At 35.9% G+C, this 26,400-nt stretch overlaps 1 protein-coding gene and 1 pseudogene across 1 annotated transcript; one reads left to right on the top strand and one right to left on the bottom strand.

The window, feature by feature from the left end:
* Positions 1-654: 654 nt before the first annotated feature.
* Positions 655-19,509, top strand: LOC148947312 (uncharacterized; annotated as a pseudogene).
* A 4,044-nt stretch (positions 19,510-23,553) lies between these two features.
* Positions 23,554-26,142, bottom strand: LOC148947311 (uncharacterized). The gene is made up of 2 exons (XM_089096568.1): positions 24,481-26,142; positions 23,554-24,234 (listed from the first exon to the last, which is right to left on the bottom strand). Exons 1-2 carry the CDS (start codon positions 26,140-26,142, stop codon positions 23,554-23,556), a joined length of 2,343 nt encoding a protein of 780 aa, XP_088952694.1.
* Between the last annotated feature and the right edge of the window lie 258 nt (positions 26,143-26,400).

Raw genomic sequence — 26,400 nt, 5'->3', positions numbered from 1 at the left:
AGCGGTTATATCTACAATTTTGACGCTTATCAAATAAAATTTCAAGCTTTCAAAGATGATTTTGGATTGGGACTTGGCGGTAGAGTCGTTCAACAAATGACTGAAGGTCTAAGTGGGAAAAAAATATTTTCATCTTTAATAGCTTTTTTTCGTCTATCTCCCTTATTGAACAACTTAGGGAAGATTATATCTTGGCGTGTTACATTATTCGCTCAAATAGGAAAGGGCTTCCTATCCTTGCACCCGACAGAACTTTAGATAGAGGGAGCTTCGACCAAAAATATTGTGGATTGATTGGTGTCTATAAATGGATGGATTCCAAGGCTGTTCTGTTTGGCTCCAACAACTCGTACCATGGTTCAGAGACAGCCTCTGTCAGGAGAAAGAATTATGATGGATCTACCTCTGTTATCACAGCCCCTCAGGTAGCAAAAATTATAATGACCATATAGAAATAAAAAGAAATAACAAAATAGAAATAAAATTATTTCTGACCGGAAAAGGGCAGCTTTCAGAAGAGATAGAAAGTAGTTGAGATGTTGGCACCGGATTTTTTGCCGGTTTGTTGATTTGACACTCTGCAGTGCCTATGTTTTGCACACAATCCTGCATCCCGAAGAAAAATTAACACTGCTTGAGTTTCGGAGGAGAGTCATGAGAAGATTCGTGTCTGTGCCACAGTCAAAGAGGAAAAGCGGAACGGTTTTCCAGCAGGCTGTTGCACCCAACAAAAAAAGACGAGGAGGTTGTGGTGCCTCGGTTCCAGACGATGTCCGTCTTAGTGATATGGGTGAGCACTGACCTCGCTTTTTTTCTCAAAGCTCTAGATGTGAAATGTGTTCTCTAAGGAAATTTGGGTCAAGACCGTTCTCAATTTGCTCCAAATGTGGTGTGACGAATTAACATTTTTGATCAAAGTTTTCCATTCAGAATAATGCTTTTTTCTTCTAGAAAAAAGTGACTTGTTCGGCGGGATTTCTCGGTCCCTTCGGCTACCATATGATTAGGCTGCTTTACCCAGCGGGACCACGGAGTCCCGCTTTGAACAGATTTTTTCCTACTCCTTTTAGAAGGTTTTTATTAGCATGTTCAAGATCATCGTGTCTTTTTGGTCAGGAATCATATATTTTTCGTCAATTTTTTTCAAAAAACAAGGACTTGGTCGTGAAAGGGTTAAAGCAAGGTCTCTATTTGCTTGGTTTCTAATTTCATCTGTCTCGCTATAAGATTGTCGTAAGCCATTAGCTGTGGATATTAAAGTTGTTTCATCAAAAATAACTAAGTGACCTGGATTTTCAAAAATATGTAGGGCCGAGGCAGAATCAAAAACATCATTTTTAATTCCAAATTTCAGAGATTTATCAATTGAAATCTTGTGTTAATGTAGCCGTTCCCTCAGCATTGAGATAAGCTTTCAATGGAATAATTCAAGATGACCGCAATGGGTCTTATACAATTGCAAAGCTTATGCAAAGCGGATGGTGCAAAACCAGTTGTCGCTCATGGTTGGTCTCCTAGCCAGAGAACAGCATCGAAGCAAAGATTGAACAGGCGATCAGAGTCATTTTCACAAATCTGAAAATAATCTTTAGCTTCAATTAATATGCTATATGTTTACAAAATTCTGCTAGGCTTAGTCGGTTTTACCAATTTGAGACCTATTTTACTTGAGTTACTAGGAAAGCTAGTTCTTTATTACCTCTAAGTGTATGTATAGTAAGTAAGTGTATGTATACTCTAAGTGGTAAGTGTAAGGTAAGTGGTTTTTCCTGTTTATTTTATTCTTCAATTTTAAAATTCCATTCTAAAGATTAATACCAGAAAATGTGACAACGGAATTTTCAGAATCTGGCATTCATATATATATATATATATATATATATATATATATATATATATATATATATATATATATATATATATATATATATATATATATATATATATATATATATATATATATATATATATATATATATATATATATATATATATATATATATATATATATATATATATATATATATATATATATATATATATATATCCTAACCTTCTACAGGTTAGAACATCTGGTGCTTTATTGAAAACAAGATTTATTTTACACAGTATCATCACAACAGTATCAACTCTTTTATCATCACAACATTGAAAAATCAATTCCCCGATTCCACACAGGATTTTCCCCCAAATGTACCTGATCGAAATTTGAAATAGCCATTGGTTCAAAATAGTCTAAAAGTCAAATAGCTATAACTCAGAGACGACAAATCCCCCACAGTCCACGGGGCAAGGCCTGTTGCCCATTGTTAACATATAAGGTTTTTGTGGAAGGCGTTGCGTATTGATTTTGGAGGGGTTTCACTCTATTGAAAATTGAAGGTCCTAGTTCCTTTTTTGAAAGTCAAAAGTGATTAAAGGATGACCGGGCCCCCATCCCTTCTCCCCAAGTGTATCACGTCAGAATTTTAAGAGAGCCAATTTTTTCAAAATAGTCCAAAGGCCAAGGACCTATGCTTCTGGGGTTAAACACCCCTCCCCTACCCCTGCGGCTAGGGATGTAAGTTATGCGAGTTTCTTATTGTTACTTTAGTACTTTGTTTATTTTGATACTTTGATTTGCTGATTTGCAGGGCGACTTTAATTTGCAGGGTAAGGACTATAAGTTATGCAAGTTACTTATTGTTATTTTGATACTTTGTCTACCCTGTTACTTCGTTATTTCGATGTTGTTACTTTTATACTAGTTTTGATACTTTGACGTAGAAAAACAATTTTGGTTTTGAAATGGGGAATGTTGAAAAACTTGGAACTTTGGGAATCAAAACCGAACAGAAATTGATTAAGAAAACTTTGCCTAAAAGAAGTTTTTCAAACAAAAGTAAATGCAATATTAAATTTAAGATAAGTATAAATAAATTCCTATAATAATTCAAACTCAAAACGACCATAATTTACTATTAAAAAATAAAGAAACCAAAACGAACAGAAATTAAATTAAAATCATAGCAAACAAACATGTAATAGGTACTAATATAAGTGAATAAACAGATTGTAAAACAAGTAAATCTGAAATTGAGTATGCAAACCAAGCTTAAAACAAATAAAAATCATCAGAGGCAACGCTGTAGCGTGGCATATAGTAAAGGCCATACGGCTCCAATGTTTTATTATTATTAATTAAAAAAAACTTTCCGAAAAATAAGTTTTTCAAAGAAACGTAAAGGCCATTTTAAACTTAACCTCAGGAGATACCTGTTAAAATTAAATACCTGTTAAAATTCAAACTCAAAACGACCAGAAATTACTATTAAAGAATAAATGAAACCCAAAACGAACAGAAAATAAATAAACAATCATAGCAAAAAACATACAACAAGTAATAACATAAATGAATAAATAGATCTTAAAGCGAGTAATGCTTAGATTGAATATGAAAATCTAGTTTAAAACGAAAACAAATATTTTGCTATTAAAGTATAAATGAAACTTAAAACGAACAGAATTAAATAAACAATCAATGCGAACAAAACATACAATATATATTAATTTAAATGAATAAATAAATATTAAAACGAGTGAAACTTAAATTTAATATGCAAATCAAGTTTGAATCGAATAAAAATAACTACAAACAAGAGTTTGGGTATCGTTTCACTGCAGAAACCTAAAACCTACTGCGTCAATGGCGCTTTACTGAAAACAATTCTTTGAAATATTTTCACTTTTGTAACTTTAATAAATCAAAAATTAATTAAGATTTTAGGGAATAAATATCAGCATATGTATATTAAATTGACAATGCACATATTTTTTCAGTAAATTCATTTGAATTTTTTTTCAGTAAAGTACAAATTATATTCTGGCTTTTAGAAAGCATAGGGGTTTTGAACCCTACTCACATTAATTTATGCTCGTTTTGAGTTTGACTCTAATATTTATTTTAATTTTTGTTCGTTTTGGGTTTTATTTGTTTATTGATACTGATTTGGGGTAGTTGTATGCTTTGTAGATTATATGATAGTCCGGACGCCAGGTGTTGAAAATGTGAACCATACCACGACGGAATGGGGCTGCTACGAGAATTAGCCTACCCTCCACCCCCTAAATTGACCATGCAGATTCGAAAATACCAATGGCACTTGCTTGCGAGTGGTGGAACACTCCGAAACTTGACATTTTATTATATTTCGGTGTTTCATGCAAGAAAATACATGTTCCACAAAGTTTGAGGTGCAGTTTTCCGCTCAAATAGAAATGCCTAGAAGCCATAGATTGTTTTCATAACAAACTAACACGATTAGTTAAAAAAATTGCACAGTTTAAAAAAAATGGCAAAACTTTGAGTCTTGAACAGTCTTGGAAAGTATAAACATAATCAAATTGAATATTAGATATATAATGATATTAATTGTTGAAAGATCAATTAGTTAAAGTTTTTTTTTCACTGTAATTTTTATTTTCATTTTCAATGCTGTAAGAACTGGAAAATAATAAATTTGTAATATACGAGTAATTCATTTTCAGTGAAGCACCAATGACGCAGAAGGCTTTAGGATTTTACAGTTAAAGAAGGGGGAAGTATCCAAATTTTGCTTGTAGTGAAACTATATTAGTCTTGACCAAATTTGAAAAGAAATAATAAATTAAACTGAATATTTTATGTATAATGATATTAATAACTGAAAGCTCGTCAGTTAAAAATTTTACTGTAATTCTAATGTTTAACTTAATTATTAAGTATAAAAGAAAACATTTGTATTATAATTCGTTTTCAGTAAGGCACCCATGACGCTGTAGGTTTTATGGCTTCTGTTGTGAGACGATACCCACATTCTTGTTTGTGGTTATTTCTATTCGATTCAAACTTGATTTACATATTGAATTTTAGCTTCACTTGTTTCAAGATTTATTTATTGATTTATATTAATATCTATTGTATGTTTGTTCGAATTGATTGTTTATTTAATTTCTGTTCGTTTTAAGTTTCATTTATACTTTAATAGCAAAATGTTTTTTTTCCTTTTAAGCTTGATTTTTATATTCAATCCAAGCATTACTCGCTTTAAGATCTATTTATTCATTTATATTATTACTTGTAGTATGTTTTTTGCTAGTGATTGTCTATTTAATTTCTGTTCGTTTTAAGTTTCATTTATACTTTAATAGCAAAATATTTGTTAATAGTAATTTTTTTATAGAAAAATTCTTTAATAGTAGCTTATAGCTGAGTTGATCTTTAATTTTTACAGGTATTTGTATCTCCTGAGCTTAAGTTTAAAATTGCCTTTACTTTTATTTGAAAAACTCATTTTTCGGATTTTTTTTTAATTTAATTTTTGTTCTTTTTTTATTGCAAAAAGTTTAAAATTTTTTTTGGCACGGGGAGGGGGTTGCTTACTGTCCGATTATTCTTGACTTTAAAAAAACGGATCTAGAACTTTCAATTTAAATCGAATGAGACTTTTATCAAAGTCTATACGATTACCTCTTTGATAAAAACCTTATAAATGAACAATAGACAGCTTGCATAACTTGTGGACAGCGATTGACAACAATGAATGTATTGAAAAAATAGCTCCAATAAGGAAGTTTAGACCATTTCACTTGCTGACACAAAGGGATCACGGCTGGTTGGAATTGACCTTAATAGGAATTTGTGTGCCAAACCAATTTTGCATCTATCACAGAGTATGTGTTTTAACCTTATAATTGGATAATTATAATAGATTTCTTATGTGTTCTTCCCATACAAAACCCCTTCCCATCAGATATAAACTCCCTTCATAAGTTATGCCCCAGGGCATAACTTACAACGCCTACCCCTGGGCCCTGGTGGGCTGTGTCGACACCGGTGTTTTAGTTATCAGAACTTTGAACTATTTTAACAAAATGTCCATTTCAAAATTTTTATCTGATGCATTTAGGGCGTGTAGGAGGGAGAGGGGCTAGTTGCCCTTCAATCTCTTTTAACTCTTAAAAAGTGAACAAGAACTTTCAATTTCCAATCAAACGAGCCCTCTCTAAAATTTATACGAGCATCCTTCCATAAGAAATAATATGAAGGATTCGGAGAATCCTTAAATTACAACCCTTGCCCTGAGGGCTTTGGGGGAGTTGTAATCCTCAAAGACCTAATTTCCAGAACTTAAAAATACGTTTAATAAAATGCGTGTCTTAAAATTTTGATTGAATGTGTTTGGGGAAAAGGTGGGCGTGAGAGGGGGGTTAGTTGCCCTCAAATAACTTTCGAATATTAAAAAGGGCACTAGCCCTCGGAATTTACAATCGAATGAGCCTTTTTTGAAGTTTCTACTACACCGCCTTCTATAAAAACCATATATGCCCCCCAGGGCATAAATTAAAACCCTTGCCCTGAGGGTTGTGGGGGATTGTCCTCCTCAAAAACATATTTTCTATCTGGAAATCAACTACGCTGAACAAAATGGCTATCTCAAAATTTTGATTGGATATGTTTGGGGGAATGATGGGCGTGGGGGGGGGGGCTAGTTGCCCTCAAATCACTTTCGACTATTAAAAAGGGCAATAGCCCTTTGAATTTCCAATTGAATGTGCCTGTTTTGAAGTTTCTACGACAACGCCTTCTATAAAAACCTTATATGCCCCCAGGGCATAACTTAAAACTCTTGCCGAGGGTTGTGGGGGAGTGTCTTCCTCAAAAACATATTTTCTGTCTGGAAATCAGCTACACTGAACAAAACGGCCATCTCAAAAGTTTGATTGGATGTTTTTGGAGAAATGATGGGCGTAGAGGGGGAGGGGGCCAGCTGCCCTCCAATTACTTTTGACTATTAAAAAGGGCACTATTCCTTTGAATTTCCAATCGATTGAACCTTTTTTGAAGGTTCTACGACAACGCGTTCTATAAAAAACCTTATATGCCCCCAGGGCATATCTTAGAACCCTTGCCTTGAAGGTTCTGGGGGAGAGTTCTCCTCAAAAACATATTTTCTATCTGGAAATCAGCTACACTGAACAAAATGGCTATCGCAACAGTTTGCTTGGATGTGTTTGGGGAAATGAGGGACGTAGGGCGGGGGGGGGGGCTAGCTGCCCTCCAATTACTTTTGACTATTAAAAAGGGCAGTAGCCCTTTAATTTCCAATCGAATGAGCCTGTTTTGAAGTTTCTACGACAATGCCTTTTATAAAAACCCTAAATGCTCCCAGGGCATAACTTAAAACCTTTTCTCTGAGGGTTGTGGGGGAGTGTCCTCCTCAAAAATATATTTTCAATCCGGAAATTAACTATGCTGAACAAAAATGGCTATCTAAAAATGTTGATTGGAGGTGCCTAGGGGAATAATGGCCGTAGGGAGGGGGGGCTAGTTGCACTCCAATAACTTTAGACTATTAAAAGGCGCACTATCCCTTTGAATTTCCAATCGAATGACCCTTTTTTGAATTTTATACGACATCGACTTCTATAAAACCTGAGATGCCCCCAGTACATATATTAAAACCCTTGCCCTGATTGTTCTGGGGGAGTGTCCTCCTCAAAAACATATTTTCTATCTGGAAATCAACTACGCTGAACAAAATGGCTATCTCAGAATTTTTATTGGATGTGTTTGGGGAAATGATGGGCGTAGGGGGGGGGAGGGGGCTAGCTGCCCTCCAATTACTTTCGGCTATTAAAAAGGGCACTAGCCCTTTAATTTCCAATTGAATGAGCCTTTTTTGAAGTTTCTGCGACAACGCCTTTTATAAAAACCTCAAATGATCCCAGGGCATAACTTAAAACCTTTTCCCTGAGGGTTGTGGGGGAGTGTCCTCCTCAAAAATATATTTTCAATCCGAAAATCAACTACGCCGAACAAAATGGGCTATCTAAAAATTTTGATTGGAGGTGTTTAGGGGATTAATGTCCGTAGGGAGGGGGGGGGGCGAGTTGCACTCTAATAATTGTTGACTATTAAAAAGGGCACTAGCATTTTGAATTTACAATCGAATGAACCTGTTTTGAAGTGTCTATGACAACGCCTTCTATAAAACCTTATATGCCCCCAGGACATATCTTAAAACCCTTGCCCTGAAGGTTCTGGGGGAGTGTCCTCCTCAAAAACATATTTTCTATCTGGAAATCAACTACGCTGAACAAAATGGCTGTCTCAGAATTTTGATTGGATGGGTTTGGGAAACTGATGGGCGTGAGGGGGTGGGGGGGCTAGTTGCACACCACTACCTTTTGACTATTAAAAAGAGCACTAGCCCTGTAATTTCCAATCGAATGAGCCTGTTTTGAAGTTTCTACGACAACGCCTTCTATAAAAAACCTTATATGCCCCCAGGGCATAACTCAAAACCCTTGCCCTGAGGGCTGTGGTGAGTATCCTCCTCAAAAATATATTTTCTATCTGGGAATCAACTACGCTGAACAAAATGGCTATCTCAAAATTTTGATTGGATGTGTTTGGGGGAATGATGGGCGTGGGGGGGCTAGTTGCCCTCCAATCATTTTCGAATATTAAAAAGGGCAATAGCCCTCTCAATTTCCAATTGAATGAGCCCGTTTTGAAGTTTCTACGACAACGCCTTCTATAAAAACCTTATATGCCCCCAGGGCATAACTTAAAACTCTTGCCCTGAGGGTTGGGGGGTATCCTCCTCAAAAATATATTTTTCTATCGGGAATCAACTACGCTGAACAAAATGGCTATCTCAAAGTTTTGATTGGATGTGTTTGGGGAAATGATGGGTGTGTGGGGGGGGGAGGTGGGCTAGTTACACTCCAATCACTTTCAACTATTAAAAAGGGCACTAGCTCTTTAATTTCCAATTGAATGATCCTGTTTTGAAGTTTCTACGACAACACCTTGCATAAAAACCTTATATGCCCCCAGAGCATAACTTAAAACCCTTGCCCTGAGGGCTGTGGGGGGGGGGTATCCTCCTCAAAAAAATATTTTCTATCTGGAAATCAACTAAGCTAAATAAAATGGCTATCTCAACATTTTGATCGGATGTGTTTTGGGAAATGATGGGCGTGGAGGGGGCTAGTTGCCCTCCAATCATTTTCGACTATCAACAAGGGCACTAGAACTCTTGATTTCCAATAGAATGATCCCCCTTTGAAGTTTCTATGACAACCCCTTCCATATGAAGTGCCTCTGGGAAAAAAAATAATAAATAATAAATAATAAAACATTGGAGCCGTATGGCCTTTACTATAGGCAACGCTACAGCGTTGCCTCTGATTATTTTTTTTTCCCAGAGGCACTTCATATGGAAGGGGTTGCCGTAGAAACTTCAAAGGGGGCTCATTCGATTGGAAATCGAGAGTTCTAGTGCCCTTTTTAATAGTCGAAAATGATTGGAGGGCAACTAGGCCCCCCCCCACGCCCATTATTCCCCTAAACACATCCAATCAAAATTTTGGAAGCCATTTTGTTCAGCTTAGTTGATTTCCAGATAGAAAATATATTTTTGAGGAGGACACTCCCCCAAACCGCTCAGGGCAAGGGTTTTAAGTTTTGCCCTGGGGGCATATAAGGTTTTTATAGAAGGCGTTGTAGTAGAAACTTCAAAACAGGCTCATTCGATTGGAAATTAAAGGGCTAGTGCCCTTTTTAATAGTCGAAAGTGATTGGAGTGTAACTAGCCCCCCTCCCCCTCCCCCACGCCCATCATTTCCCCAAACACATCCAATCAAAATTTTGAGATAACCATTTTGTTCAGCGTAGTTGATTTCCCGATAGAAAATATATTTTTGAGGAGGACACTCCCCCACAACCCTCAGGGCAAGGGTTTTAAGTTATACCCTGGGGGCATATAAGGTTTTTATAGAAGGCGTTGTCGTAGAAACTTAAAAAAAGGCTCATTCGATTGGAAATTCTAAAAGCTAGTGCCCTTTTTAATAGTCGAAAGTGATTGGAGGGCAACTAGCCCCCCCCCCCCCACCACACCCATCATTCCCCCAAACCCATCCAATAGAAAATTTTATATAGAAATTTTGTTCAGCGTAGCTGATTTCAAAATAGAAAATGTATTTTTGAGGAGGACACTCCTCCACAACTCTCTGGGCAAGGTTTTTAAGTTATGCCCTGGGGGCATATAAGGTTTTTTATAGAATGCGTTGTCGCAGAAACTTCAAAACAGGCTCATTCGATTGGAAATTAAACGGCTAGTGCCCTTTCTAATAGTCGAAAGTGATTGGAGTGCAACTAGCCCCCCCCCCCCAGGCCCATCATTTCCCCAAAGACATCCAATCAAAATTTTGAGATAGCCATTTTGTTAAGCGTAGTTGATTTCCAGATAGAAAATTCGTTTTTGAGGAGGACAATCCCCCAGAACCTTCAGGGCAAGGGTTTTAAGATATGCCCAGGGGGGATATAAGGTTTTTATAGAAGGCGTTGTCGTAGAAACTTCAAAAAGGCTCATTCGATTGGAAATTCAAAGGGATAGTGCCCTTTTTAATAGGCAAAAGTGATTGGAGGGGAAGTAGCCTCCCCCCTACGCCCATCATTCCCCCAAACACATCCAATAAAAATTTTGAGATAGCCATTTTTGTTCAGCGTAGTTGATTTCCAGATTGAAAATACATTTTTGAGGAGGACACTCCCCCACAACCCTCAGGGCAAGGGTTTTAAGTTATGCCCTGGCGGCATATAAGGTTCTTATAGAAGGCTTTGTCGTAGAAACTTCAAAACAGGCTCATTCAATTGGAAATTAAAGGGCTAGTGCCCTTTAATTAATGGGCTAATAGTCGAAATTGATTGAAGGGTAACTAACCCCCCCTCCAGGCCCATCATTTCCCCAAACACATTGAATCAAACTTTTGAAATAGCCATTTTCTTCATTGTAGTTGATTTCCAGATAGAAAATATGTTTTTGAGGAGGACACTCCCCCACAAACCTCAGGGCAAGTGTTTTAAGTTATGCCCTGGGGGCATATAAGGTTTTTATAGAAGGCGTTGTCGTAGAAACTTCAAAACAGGCACATTCAATTGGAAATTCAACGGGCTAGTGGCCTTTTTAATAGTCGAAAGGGATTTGAGGGCAACTAGCCCCCCCACGCCCATCATTCCCCCAACCACCTCCAATCAAAGTTTTGAGATAGCCTTTTCGTTACGCTTACTTTATTTACAGATAGATAATATTTTTTTGAGGAGGACAATCCCCCACAACCCTCAGGGCAAGGGTTTTAAGTTATGCCCTGGGGGCATATAAGGTTTTTATAGAAGGCGGTGTCGCTAAAGTTTGCCTCTGTCTTAAAACTTTATTTTTTAAAACAATAAAAAACTTTAGCGTAAAGAGCGAGAAGTTGAGGAGGGGACAGCCCCTTTCATATACAGAATAATTTCTGTTCGTTTTAAGTTTCAATGTAGCTCCTTACTGTCAGTTAAAAAAAACTTTTTTTAAAATTAATAAATGTCAAAGGCGATAAAGAAAAACTCCTAAATAATGACAGGATTGGACCTCTCCGGGTTTTATATTTACCAGCCTGAATCTCCTGATAAGAGATTGTTACTTATCTTTTAAACCCACCACATTCAAAAAGTGAAGTAAGGTTAATCCAAATGAAATATACCTAAGTATGATGAAAATAAAATACTTTAGTAACAAAATTTTTTTAATAGCGCTTTTTTTAGTAGCGCGCTTTGAGTGACTGAAAACCATAAATGTAGTTTTCACAAAGTTTGGTAGTAAATTATTGGAAATAGACCATCGATTAACTGAAATAATGGTTATAACAAAATTTTCAATTAGTGTAGGTCAATCCCTCTCTAACTGATTCAGCTGTATCATCTGCAAATTGAATTGCAAGACAGTTATTTCCCTGCAAATCCGCGGAAGATCATTAATATATATATATATATATATATATATATATATATATATATATATATATATATATATATATATATATATATATATATATATATATATATATATATATATATATATATATATATATATATATATATATATATATATATATATATATATATATATATATATATATACACCTCCTAGGTCTCGCCGTGATTGGCGTAAAATTAACCCTGTTTTATTTCAAGAAGAAGCCGCCAGAGTCCTTAGTAAGATCCGTGTCCCTTTCCATCTTCTCTCTGGATTAACTGCTCTTTCAAGGGAGGAAACACAACTATCAGTTGCCTTTTATTGCGCAGAAATTGGCCATGCCCTTCGCTGTGCTGAAAAAGCTGCCGTCCCTCTAAGTAAACCCCGTCATCATACCCTTCCAGGCTGGTCTGAAAATCGAGAGTTAGTGGATACCCATTCTAAGTCTAAATTTTGGCTTCAACTTTGGGTTTCTTGTGGACGACCCCGTTCGGGGGTAGTCAATTCAATCCGCCTGCTCACAAAAAGAAAATTCGCAAGGGAGCTAAAAGCTCACAGAAAAAAGATGATTGATATTGAATCTACACGGGCCAAAATTAATCCTTCTCTCCTTTGGCGTTTTCTGTCCTCTAAAAGCGATGAGTCTTTATCCGCATCTGCTATCCCTGATTCTGAATGGTATGCATATTATGAGTCAGAATTTTCGCCTCCTGATCCAGCCCTCAACGAAAGACACGAAGCTGAGTTGGACGACTTCTTAGATAGTTGTCGTCGGAGTGATTATCTTGTAACGGAGGGAGCTGTATGTAGGGCCATCTCTCACCTAAAACCTAAACAATCTTTTGGGATTGACGGGATCAGTGCACTTCATCTAAAAAGTGTTGGGCCCGCTCTCATTAGTCATGTAACCCTCCTAATGCAGATTATCCTCATTCAGGGTATTGTCCCAACCACTTTCTCAATTGGAGATCTTACGCCAGTTCCTAAAAAAGGAAAAGTTACCATGCAATGCTCCTCTTTCCGTCCAATCACGGTTGCTACCACTTTCTGCAAGTTATTTGAACTTTTATTCGTAGATGAGTTTGAAAAACTGTGTTGTAGTCCACCAAGACAATTCGGTTTCCAACGTGGCATTGGTTGTGCGGAAGCGCTCCATGTCGTTGCATATGCACTCCTGGATGCACACAAATCAGGAGAAAGTCTAGCGATCGGGGGCTTAGACCTGCAGAGAGCGTTTGACTCATTGATTCATGCACGTATGTTGCTAAACTCAGCTAAAAGAGGAGTGAGCTCAAATATCATCAGGGCTTTCCGTGATATTTATTCTCACCTTCGCGTGCGACTCAAGCTCCCTCCCGATAAAGGCCTTCCGCTAGCCCCACGGTTAGCTTTGATACCAGTCCATAAAGGTGCCCGTCAGGGAGCAGTTTTATCCCCCAATTTCTTCAATAACTACATTATTGAACCTCAAGACAGCTGTCATCATGCATTCTCAGTTCCATTGACATCTCCGTAGTAAGCTATGCCGATGACACGCTGAATCTCAGTCGGACGCTTAACCGCCTTTCAGAAAAATTATCATGTCTGCAGTCCAACTACGAGAAAGTCGGTCTGAGATTTAACTCCCAAAAGTCGGAAGTTTTGCTTTATAATTGGAAGAATGACCCTCCTACTAATATCACACTAGGTGATTGCTCAGTAAAACCAGTTGATAAAATAGTAAATCTTGGGCTTCCAATAGGTTCCTCATTACAGCATACCCGGTCCTTCCTGATCTCACATCTTGAACGGCGAATATCCAGCTCCTATGCTTTGATTGTTAAATCCACTCTGAGATTTAACCGTCCACTACTGGCAAGTATTTACAACGCTACCGCGCTGCCACATATATTATATGTGACCCCTTTCTGGAATTTATTGGCAAACCGTGAAAAGCCTAAAATCCGCTCTATATTTTTCCGTTTTGCAAAGTACCTACTAAAATTGCCACCTTGGACAAAAAATAGTTTTCTGATTCGGCGCTATAACCTAGCGGACCCAAATCTAGCTGTTGAGACACTTATTAGCGGGCAAAAAACAAAACCACCAAGTCTAAAGCACGAGTGGGCAAGTTTGCATTTTTAATTTTCCCTTTTGTTTCCTTTTTTTTTTTTCTTTTTTTTTTCTTTTTTTTTCTCCTTTCAAAAGTTGTTGTCTTTGTTGCTATTTTCGAAGAAGTTGTTGTTTCTGTTGTAATCTTTGAGTATGCTATCTTTCAGTTTCCACTTTTCGTACTATTCTGTATACTATTTAAGAAGTTGTTGCTTTTGTTGTCATTATTATCGTTTTGTTTCCTCTTTTCGTATTTTTGTATACTCTGTCATTGTACATTTATTGTATACGACGGGTTTTCAATATATATTATAATAATTATTATATATATATATATATATATATATATATATATATATATATATATATATATATATATATATATATATATTATATATATATATATATATATATATATATATATATATATATATATATATATATATATATATATATAATATATATATATATATATATATATATATATATATATATATATATATATATATATATATATATATATATATATATATATATATATATATATATATATATATATATATATATATATATATATATATATATATATATATATATATATATATATATATATATATATATATATATATATATGTATTGTATTTCTCAAAAATCAGATTCGTTCTCCGGGATTTTTTGGGGGGAGGGTATCCTTTCAGTGTTGTGGAAATATTTTCAGTAGTAATTGCCATTTTTTCGAGACATACTGTGCTGTCACCCGTATTATGTTTCCGTTTCCTGTTTAGTGTGTTTAACAAAATTAATTTCCTTATTCAAGATGTTTTATGTGGATTTTAGAATGGTTTTGGTTAAATTTGCCTTAGGGGATTAACTTAGCTCATATTGATTTTAGTTTGGATTGTTTTGTCCTGAATAATAGCGCAAAGACACGTGACATCAGCTTTTTTTTTAAGTTGCTTTTTTGGTTAGGTTTTTCTTCTTCTTTTTTGTTTTGTCTTAAAGGTCTGGGATAGTTTGGCGAAATTGAGAGACATTTTGGCCTGATCCTTAAATGTGTGTATATCTTGGACTTATTGGAGTTGAAGGGTCTCTTTACATATAGCATGTACAAGTTCACACGACAATTTCTTGGCTAGAGGCTTGCCACTGAGATTTTTTTTTTTATCATTAACATAACAGGTCTCCTCTACTTTCTCTGAAGTAAATACTGGATATGCGAAGCACGATTATATGTGAAGCACAAGTGGTAGAACTGTGCGGCACACATGCTGGTCTGAGATGTTCTGTCCCATCAATCTTAACATAAACAAGATATAAAGAAAGAAGAGGGGGGACACAACCTGTGCAAAACAAATTGAAAACGAAAGAAAAATTTTTCGAATGAAAACTTTCCAATGTTCAACTTTTATTTATCATACACAAAAAAGGCCAGTAAAGAAAGAAACTGTATTACACTTCACTTTGTTTGCATTTTTCCCCCTTTTTCTACTTTTTTTTATTTCTTCAGTTGATAAAGGTAACCAAACGAGAAGCCGAAATATTCGGACTTAAATTATCATTAGTGGAAAAAAAGTTTTTTTTTGTGTGTTTTGTTTATCCGTTTTCTGATAGGAAAATCATACCTGTTTTTCTACATTTTCATCTCATTTAAACTGTAAATGGAAAGTTAATATGGCCTGGGAAACTTTTTTTATATATAAAAGCGCGTTTATACAAAAAAAGAAAAAACACTTTATATTTGTAAATATTATCAGTATGCAGTTTCAAAAAATGTTTCGATTTGTGTAGTACTTAAAATTATGTCAAGTAGTATTTGAGGTAGGGGGTGCTGAAATAATCGCTAGCCTCTCCTTACTTTTGTGAAGAAAAAATACTTTTGTATGTGCAGTGAGATAACTACAATAGGCCAAACAATTATTTAATAATATTGGTTATAGAAATACGATTACAGGAATTCATTTTCGAAGGGACCGAAGTTTGTCGAAACTCCCTAAAAGTGAGGATCTACGCAGCGATTCAGCTGGGCCCACTTTCAAATTGAAAAATCTGGCTCTTCAAATTTCATTAAAAAATTATTTTACGCGTTAAATCATTGTGGAATGGAAAATATAGGGCTTCTAGAATTTGCAATGAACTTCCCATTATTAATTGTTTTGATGATGATTAAACGAGCTAATTGTATGTTTTTGAAGGGTATAAGTTTGAGTTTTGAAGTCTATCTGTTCTGCAGTTGCAAATATTTGAAAACAAAAGGCTGTTGTTTCAAGATAGTAGGCTATTTTCAAAAATTTACTCATTATATAAAAAATGATTTTTAAACTTTTTGAGAGGGGTACGTTTATTTAAATTTAAATCATTAAAACGCTACGCATAGAACGATAGAGTGTGTACAAAGAGGAAAAGAGAGATAGTTGTTCTACGCTTCCGTGTCATTTAATCCAGTGGTTTATTTTAGGATGTATTTGTTTTAGCCAATAAAATTATAATCTTTGAACGTTTGTCAGATAGGTAAACCAAATAATTTTATCCTCCTTTTATTTGCTGTTGCCATCCCAAATCTTCAGCCAGTAAAAACATTGGCTCCTGATTGGTTCTTTTGCGTGAATTTCTAAGCCAATAGAAAGGACGGAAAGTTTTAAGTTGCAATATTTTTTCACAATTAGTCTCTCTTGGGTATATATTCGACAGTAGACCAGAACCAAGATTTGTAAGCTTTTTGCACCCTATCGTTTAATGACCGTTGATCGTTTTTGACCGTTTATTTGAACCACACCCATTAATAAAATAAATTGTATATGGATTATAAATAGATTGATTAAACAATACCCTTGATTAACAGAAGAACAACGTAAAGGTTGATTTGGATTTACCAATTATTAAGATAAAATTATATATTAATTAAAGATAGGCCAATAAGATGTACCCACAATCAACAAAACATTAAAAGTACCCTTTAATCAAATTGCGTCCAACGTTAATACAATGTTGAATCACCCCTTTCATAAACTTACCAAATGCTGCTAGAAAAGTTGATATTAGCATGCAATAGATAGACTTTGTTCATCTCTGTCCTCATAATTGATAATTTTTATAGTTAGATTCATATAATCATAATTTTATGATAATTAGAATACTTTACTGTATGCATTAATGCACTAACCATGCCAAAACCTAACAAAAGCATGAACTTACCCTTTTTAATAAATTAACAATTGCTACTATATATAAAAAATTGGTAATAACCTGCAGTAGATAAAAGCTCCTCGCCTCTGTCCTCCCTCAGAAATACTCTCTGGATCGACGGAAGGGTATATCATATAAATGTGTAATTTCTGTAACCATAAATACGATGGTGAAACTCTGGACACATCGTGGCATTAATTGACTAGTTGTCATCCGAAGGGTTTGCGATAGCAAGCTCGGTTTTGAAATATATGATGGAAGCAGAGAAAAAAAAACTTAACAAACTCAAGACAGCCACATAAAAATCGATATTGTCCAATAAGCACATAAATGTATCCCAAATTGTCGGGTGTGTAAGCACATACAGAAATTTTTTTTTTGAGGGGCCTGATATTTGTCAAAACCCTCAAAATTTGAACCATTTAGGAAATATTTTCAGCCCAAGATTTAAATTGGGTGGGGACTTGAATGCCCCTCCCCTTTTGTATGTGTCCCAGGCTTTGTGCTAGACTATGTGTTCTTCTCTTACATATTATCTGTGTTTCTCTGAAGGTTTCTCCGTATTTTCAGGGATGGTAAAAATCATTTGCTAAAATTCTTCAGGTATTCTTTTGGGTATTCTGGGTAAACTTTTAGGGATGAGAGTATCAAAGCAGAAGCTTTAAATAGAATTAAATGAAAGAGTTCGTATATGTGTCAGCCTTGAGCAAATTAACGGAGTAAAGAGTTCGTTGCAATAGTAAATGAAGGTAATAGTAGCATATGTTTTCTAAGTAATAGCATATGTTTCCATGTTTTTAAAAACAGTTAATAATTTTAATTAGGTACACGAAAACATGTGTGTTGAACTACAAGAATTTTTGCCTACAGTTTGTGGAAACGTAAGACTTCCTGTGAAATTTCAAAACTTGAAAAGAGGTTTGAAGTAGTATTTAGAAGTAAAGGATTTATGTAGCAATTGGTTTTTGCCACAGGAAAAAACTTTGAAAAATAAAATTTACGTTTCTAGTCAAATTGTATCGAGTTGCGTGAAAAAAGATGGTTTTAAGGTGTACTTTGGTACATTTTTAATTTCGTATATTTCAGAATAACAATAATAAAAAAGACAACCTTATATGCTTTATTTATGAAATTTACATTTTGTTTTAGGCTCCTCACTCAGCGATGGAATCCCGATTCCTGTTGTTCATGAATTTGCTAAGCCGAATCAGACCAAGAAGAAGCAGGATCAGAAGAAACCCATAGTAAAAAGTAACACGGCCGAGATTAACCAGCAATCTAGTGTTGAAGATAGAGAATAAAGATGTGCGTCAGCTCCACCAACAGCTGAAGAATCAGGAGACCATCAAAATTTTGTGTCAAGTGTCAATTTTACACCTAATCAACCCGAGCAGGAGCAAAAACCAGTTGTCCGTAACGTGCCTATATTCGTTGAAGGATGTGATACTCCGCTTCCTCCTGTTGATTAGGAGATGAGAAGTAGATCCAACACTCCCATTCGAGGTTCCATTACGCCACGTCAGCAATCTCCTAGACCCCAATCCCCCGGGCAGATTTTCACTCGTCCACAGCGAGCTGAATTCAAGGGTCCGAGATTAAGTCGTGAGGAAGGATCTCAGGAATTTCAAATACCTGTTCAGCATGAGCTGACAGCTGAAAAGCGTATGCCTCCGACTTTTAAAGCTCCAGTTCAGCAGCCTAGGGCTGAAACTCCTAAACAATTTCAGAAACCAGTTCAGCATGAACCAAAAACTGATCAACGTCCGCCTAGCCGAGAAGCAGCTAAAGGTCCTGTACATCCTCCTGAACGAGAAAAGCAGGTTCATTTGACAGCTCATGAACGTAACCTTGCTAAAATAAAAGATGTTAATAAAGACCTGCAATCACTTATTAGTCGCATAGAGTCTTTCAAAGGGAAGAGGTCTGATAAAGAGTTTCTTTATCTTGATGAGATGCTGACACGGCTTATGATCCGTTTAGATGATGTTTCTGGTGAAGAAGTGCGAGCTGTGCGTAGAAAAACGATAAAAGAAATACAAAAGTATATCTCCCTTTTAGAATCTAAGATCGAAAAGAAATCGTCAACTAAGAATGACATAGACATTCAAGAGGGGTGTGAAGGTGGTAAGCGTGAATCGTCAGCTAACGACGATGGATGTAGTGCAGAAAATACCACTACAGCAGAAGAAAATGACTCGAGGATGGAACATGGAGTGAAAGATGATGATATGACAGGATCTGATGTAATAAAAATGTCAAACGACAATTTGAATGATAGTGCAAATAACTAATTGATTAATTGATTCACTCGTTAACGTTATGGAAAATAGTAGCCACGTTGTGATTCTTGTTCGCCTTTCTAATTTCTGGTCACAGGGTTCCTTTTTGGCCGTTAGATTGTTTTTTTTTTCTGTTATGAATCAGTTGATTCTTGTCTGTATGGTTTCAGCTCTTCTTGATTAGGATTTGCGAGGTCAAAGTCTTAAAAGAGAGAGAGATCGTGGGGGGGGAGTATCAAGATACATTTATTCTTTGAGCACAAACAACGGGTCTGTTTTACTACAGTTTTACATAAAGAGAGAGAATCTTCTGGATCGATCTTGAGGATTTTCTTTTCTCTATGTGTCGAGGAATATAAAATTTGATGATTGAACACAACAGTTTTTAGAAGAATTGACTTGTGACAGGAAAATATGATGAAAATTTTAAACACAGAAACTTTTTAACCACAAAAAATGTATTTCTTTTGTCACGATTTCTTATGAAGATTGGGTATCCTGCGGATCTATCTTGAGGGAAGGAGGATTCTCCTTTTTCTTTGTGTGGCAGGACTATAAGTTTTAATGATTGAATAAAAAGAGTTCGTGGAAGAATTCACTTGCGATAGGAAAAACGTGAAGGAACTTTTAAGAAAGTGTTAACCGTTGAAATCCTTTAAACACAAAAATTTATTTCTGTTGCCGCAGCTCACTAAAAAACAAGAATCCTGCGGATCTATCTTGAGGAAAGGAGGATTCTCTTTTCTTTCTGTATGCAGGGACATACTTTTTGATGATTGAACAAAAGTAGTTCTGAAAGAATTTACTTGCGACAGGAAAAACATAAAGGAATTTTTAGGAAAATCTTAACCGTAGAAATTGTTGAAGTTAAAAAAAATGTGTTTCTTTTGTTACAGTTTTTTTTTTTTTTTTTTTTTTTTTTTTTTTTTTTTTTTTTTTTTTTTTTTACAAAGAGGAAGACTCCTCCAGATCTGTCTTTTGGGAAGGAAGGTTTTCCTTTCTTGCTATGTTCAGTAATATACCTTTTGATGATTCAACCAAAACAGTTTTTGGAAGAATTGTATTGGGACAGGAAAGATGTCCAGAAATTTTCAGGAAAATGTTAACCTTAGGAATTCTGGAAGTATAAAAATGTATTTCTTTATCCACAGCTTTTTTTAGAAGAGGAGGAATCCTCTGGATCTATCTTTAGGGAAGGAGGATTCTCCTTTAGCTCTGTGTGCAGAACTATACCTTTCGATGATTGAACAAAAATAGTTATCGGAAGAATTTATTTGCAACAGTAAAAACATGAAGAAATTTATAGGAAGATGTTAACAGTAGAAGTAACAGTTAAACGTGGGCCAAAAGTGCGGCTTTTCCTTTCCCGAATGATTTCCGAATGATTTTTATTTCATTCCTTGTCGGATCGGAAGTACCGCTAGTGTAAATGTGTATTGGCTATTCCTTTTTATTAAAAAGCTAATTTTTTCTCATTTGTTCCTTTTTTATTTTACAAAATCTAAAGTTGCGGAATAAAAGTTGTCTAAATGTGACAAGAATTAGAGCTACAAAGATGGAATGGGGATTCCTAAGGATCTGACTTTGGGAACTTTAAATTCCCAACATGAATGAATTTAACAATCTAGATATTTGATGTACTATTGCGCTTTTTTCAGTTCCTCAACCACTATCCCTTGACAGAGATGTATAACCATTGTCTTTATTTTAGTTATTTTCTTCTTAGAGTCAAGCTAAATTCTAATTATAGTAGTCCCTGCTCTTTACCTCGTCTTTTCAGGGTTGACGTTACAAAGCTAATGGGTATTTTTAGTTTAGTGATTATCATATCCAATAACCAAAAAAGTGACTCGACGAAAAAAAAGGAAAGAAAAGACAGTTAACAAATGAATAGTAAGGCGAAAAATAAAATATTGAGGTTTTATTATTTTCATTGTCAAAAAATTTGATTTTTATTTTATTGTATGTCCTGTACTTCCAGCTTCATTTCCAAACTGAAAAGCCGAAGGGGTAAAAATGATCAGAAGGCGGCCATAAAAAGCTGGCTAAACCGAATTTTCAGCAATTCTAAAACTTTTTTTTCTGTTTTAAAAAATGGATTTTTTATATTAAATTTGAAACGATTTTAGTGCAAAATCGTTTTAGCAAGGACTGGTTTAAAATATGTCACGCCGCTCATACTGACGGAGTAAAATAACACCAAGAATTAGAATTTAACTGTATTTGGGCACCAGAAAAAGCGAGAATCTGGGGATTTTTTGAACTTTTAGAAGATCTCAGTAACTAATTATCAGTTTTTCAGTGTACTTCTTAGGTATTTTGGGAGGGGTCAGCCACCCTCTGACGTATTGCCGATCTATCATTGGGTATGTAGGGCAACGCCGTATCCAAGTTTTTGTACGGGAGGGGAGGGTTAAAAAAAACTTAAAACACATCAAAAATGTGTTTTTATACATTTTTAGTTTTTTTATGATATACGCCCTACCTAATGTTCTTCTAATATGTTTGACGCTCAATCCTAATGAAATATACCAAATTAAGATAAAAATATAATACTTTAGAAACAAATTTGGGTTATATATTTGCACATTAGGGGATGGAGGTGAAGTATAGTGGGTCTGCATGCCTAATGTGTTAGGTACAATTATTCTACATATTATGTAGTAAGAATTGTTTTCTAACTTAACACTGTCCAAATACTTATCCCCCCCTTAATGTGCAAATATATAGCTCAGGTTATATATTTTCCATCTATTCTGTCACTTCTTTCTGTCTTGTCTCACGCTAGGCTGAAAGAAACTAACGAAATAACAACGGTTCTATAATGTGTCAGTGAATGAACAACTTGAACGGTAAGGCGTTTATCATACACGTACCCATTTTTATTACGTTTTTACGGGTTGGACTAACATTTCGGGCTGGGGAGGGGGTTAATATCCTCCACCCCCCTCCCCTGGATACGGCCTTAATCTAGGGACCTCTTAGGAAGGTAGTGTTGGATTTTTCTTTGTGAAAAAGAATTACTTTTGTCATGGTGCTTAGCTGATACCTGAAGGAACTTTGTATACTTTCGTTTATGCAGAGCGTTTTCATTTCAGGAAACTTGATTTTGCATAACGTTTATATTGTTCAAGCTTTTGTGATTTAATTAACTCGATGCTTTTATTCCTACATGATTGTGCTGATTAACGTTTTGTTTCATTTTAATAAACTAGAATCTAAACATTTTTTTTTTCATGCTGCAAATTCAAAGAATTTCGTTTTTAGGAATGTCGTACTGATCATCAAGTAGACCCGTGCGTTGGAACTCTAGCCATCTTTGGGGGAAGGATTATTCACCTTCTTTTGTCGGAACTTAGAGCTTTATTTATTTTTGTTGATTTTTCTAGGAATAGATGAAGTTTTGAGAAAGGAGGATGCAGCTCTTCTCTCTTGGCATGCTTGTTTTCGTAGAACAGTGTCAATTTTTTTTTTCAGTTTTGGGGTTACGTTGGCTGAACAGAATGAATGAAGAAAGAGGGAAATATTTTCAAACAGCGGTATATTTTGAGTTTCAACTGTTAAGTCAATTTTAGTGTAACATGAAGGCTATAGTTAGTTTTTTTAACTGTGACAAACAATTAAAAATCAAAATTTTGAAGAGAACCTCTCACACGAAAAAGCTCTTGCAATCCTCGTTTTTACTTGTTGTCTCTTTTTATTTTCAATCTTTGGATTTTATTTTATTTTGAAGGGATGGACACTATTTCTCTGAGCTTTAAGAGTGAATACATGCTTGATAAGCTGGCTTCTTTATAAAAAAGCGTTTTTTTTCGCAAGCATTTCAAAGTTTCAAAGCATGATTGCTCAAAGAAGAAAATTCATTTGGCCAAGACGCCAGGCAGTCAAATCATGAAGGTATCAGGTATTAAGCGAGATCGAACGATATTAAATCGTTGTAGTAAGGGTATCCACAAATCTAGTATTTAAAATAATAAGTTTTATTGAGTCAAAGTTAAAAAACTTCAATAATTACACATAAAAAAGCTCAAATGATTCACCAGGAATCGCACCGGTAAACTTACTGAAAGCAGATGCAGAGGAAATAGGTGGAATACAAACTTCGTTTTGATTCATTACTTAAAAAAGCTCATGTTGTCACAGATGTTGGTTCACTATAAACTGGCGAGCTTGTAGTTCTACTTTCCTTGAAAGAACCGTTTCAAGCGTCTTTCTTTAGCATCTTCCAACTTAGCATCTTCGCTCGAACGAGCTCTGACAAAATCCCGTAAGATATTTGCGGTAGTTGGAGTAGTTGGCACACGAAGCTTGGAATTAGAAGTTTGTTTTTTTCGCAATCCTTTATCTAAATCTTGACTCTCAATGGGGACTCCGAACTGAAATGGACCTGCCACATTTGCAGATGCTGAAACAGCCTTTGCTTTTAAATCTTTTGAAGAGGGTATTGTCTCTTGAGATGGTTTCGCAGCTCCAAGGTTTGATGTTGGTGCACTATAAACTGGCGTGCTTGTAGTTGTACCTCCTTGAGAGAAGCGTCTCAAGCGTCTTTCTTTAGCGTCTTCCAACTTAGCATCTATGCTCGAATGAGCTCTGACAAAATCCCGAAAGATATTTGCGGTAGTTGGAGTAGTTGGCACACGAGGCTTGAAATTAGAAGTTTCGTTTTTTCGCACTGCTTTATCTAAATCTTGACTTTCAATGGGGACTCCGAATTGAAATGGAGCTGCCACATTTTCAGATGGTGAAACAGCCTTTGCTTTTAAATCTTTTGAAGAGGATATTGTTTCTTGAGATGGTTTCGCAGCTCCAAGTTTTGATGTTGGTGCACTATAAACTGGCGTGTTTGTAATTGTACTTTCCTTAAGAGAAGTGATGCCTTCCGTGTTGCCAAAACTGAAATGACCGATAGGAGGGCTTGTACCCCCAAACAAACAAGTTTCGGTAGACTTGTGCGTTTCAGTTAAGCCCGAAAATTCTTTTGAGGGTAACTGCCCAGCAGCAAAAACATTGGTTTTAGTTGTTGTTAAAGGAGTGACAGAATGTGCAGATGGAAGGGTTAAGAAATTCGCTATAGTTGTGGTTGCCGTTCCAGGAACTAAAGGTACATTTTTCTCTTTAACAGGGGAAATAGGAACTGGTTTTGGATTAAATGCATCAGATGAAACTAGGATAGCGGGCTGTTTCGGTACTAGCGGTGCGGAACCAGGCTTTGGAGATATGGATGCAACACACTTGCCATTTTCCGCCAGATTCGATAGAAAACATTCTTTTAAGGTTTCAATCAAAGACGGAGACCGAGCTATGGGCTCCTTAATCTTATCTTTTTCTTCTTTACATGCTGGGCAAAACTTCATATCTGTATCATGAGTGGCTAAACACTCTTTACACGTCCACTCTACAAAAATTCTCTTAACAGTTTCTACACTAGGCTTCTTTGCCGCTGCCAAAACGACGGGTACCAGCTTAGGGTCTCCATGGCTTGGACATTCATCAAACTTAATCTTTGCAGAGACTGAAGTTTCAATTTGACCATCATTCAAGCTTACAGTTTCATTACATTTGAAATCACTATGATTCTCACTTCTTTCTTTGACTGCAGCTGCTTTATTTTCAAAGTCAAGATTGAACGGTTTCAAAGGAGCAGAAAATACAGTCTTTGGCGGTTCTGATACTTCAAATAACGGCTTTTTTTCAGTTTCTAGCTGAAACTTGTTGATTCTACTCTCCACATTGGTGTGTTTTCTTGCATCAAACCCCTTTGTCACGATTTTTTCTCCAGTTTTTGTCTTCCGAACTCCCGTTTGCTGCAGATCAGGAACTGGAAGCTCCGCAGGTTTGCGTATCCTAAGAGGTGGAAAAACAACTCTTGCTGGGAAGGATGGTAGAGGCAAGGAATTCAATGGAGGTCCAAGACTTCTGGGTGGCGTGGAGAATCCTGTAGAAGGTCTCAAGAAACTTGAAGATAGATCCGAAATTGACATTTGTTTTCTGGGAGTGTCTAAATGAGTGGGATGGGTGGAAGACTCGAGAGCTTTATATATTCGTATCGTCATAGTACTCATGGGTCGGGGTTTTTCAGTCGGTTTCACCGTGTTTTTCACAGATATGACTTGACGCCTAAAGGGCCGAATCGCTTCGAAGCGGTAGGTTGAAGCTCCACTGTGCGTAGTATTACCAGGATTAAACGGGGACCGGAACATTTCACTTCTTAGTAAAGGTAGATATGTAGAAGGCTCCTCAGGAGCCTCTCTGTGAGATCTGGATGACCATAAACTTAGGCGAGCCCTTTTGGCACCAAGGTTCCAGTTATTACGAAGATCTGGATCCTCTTCAAAAATACTAGGGCTTCCGCTCACATTTGCACTGCTTTCAGCAGATTCACTCTGATCCAACCTTCTTTTTCTTTTGATTTCTAATGTTGTAGAAGAAGACATACACTTGGATTGATTTGTAGTCTGAAGTGATTCACTTAAAGGCACATTGGTCTTTCTTTCTTCTCCTTGGTCACCAGGGAGCATTGTAGTTGATGGTGGTGTATGAAAAATATCTTGGTCTTCTGTTTCTTGTTTAACACTAGGTGTTTCTTCACCTTGTCCATATGAAACTTTGCTTTGTGACAATTTTTCTATTAGCCAAGATGGAACAGCACTGAAAACTCTAGATAATCTTTTGAAAATTCCATTTTTTATGCTGGTAGGCCTTTCGTAGGGCTTAACTCTCGACGGCCGTGTCCCTTTTATCCTACATATTCTTTTCACATCATCCATTTCAGAGAATTTGTTTAATATTTGGCAGAATTTCCGGTGTTTTGAAATTGAAAGATTCCTAACTTCAACAAACTCCTTGTCAAAATCGATTTTTTTCAGTGAAAGTGACATTTCGTATGTGTATTTCTTTTCAAGCTATGTATTATAATAGCGCCCTATATTATTACGGCCCCTTATATTATAATCACGACGTCATAATGTGACGTCATGTAAAATAATATATTGGTTATGACGTCAACGAATGTTATCAGAGTTAAC

Source organism: Artemia sp. Qi Xiang Cuo, chromosome 11 (assembly GCF_049724085.1).
Source record: "Artemia sp. Qi Xiang Cuo chromosome 11, ASM4972408v1, whole genome shotgun sequence".
In the NCBI taxonomy this organism is placed as follows: Eukaryota; Metazoa; Arthropoda; class Branchiopoda; order Anostraca; family Artemiidae; genus Artemia; species Artemia sp. Qi Xiang Cuo.
This window is presented reverse-complemented; position numbering and strand designations above follow the sequence as displayed.

Coding starts and splice junctions, on each gene's coding strand:
- LOC148947311 (XM_089096568.1), bottom strand. CDS start 26,142: ATGGATGATGTGAAAAGAATATGTAGGATAAAAGGGACACGGCCGTCG. Junction 24,235..24,480: donor CCCCTGTTAAAGAGAAAAAT/GTACCTTTAGTT, acceptor ACTTCTCTTAAG/GAAAGTACAATTACAAACAC.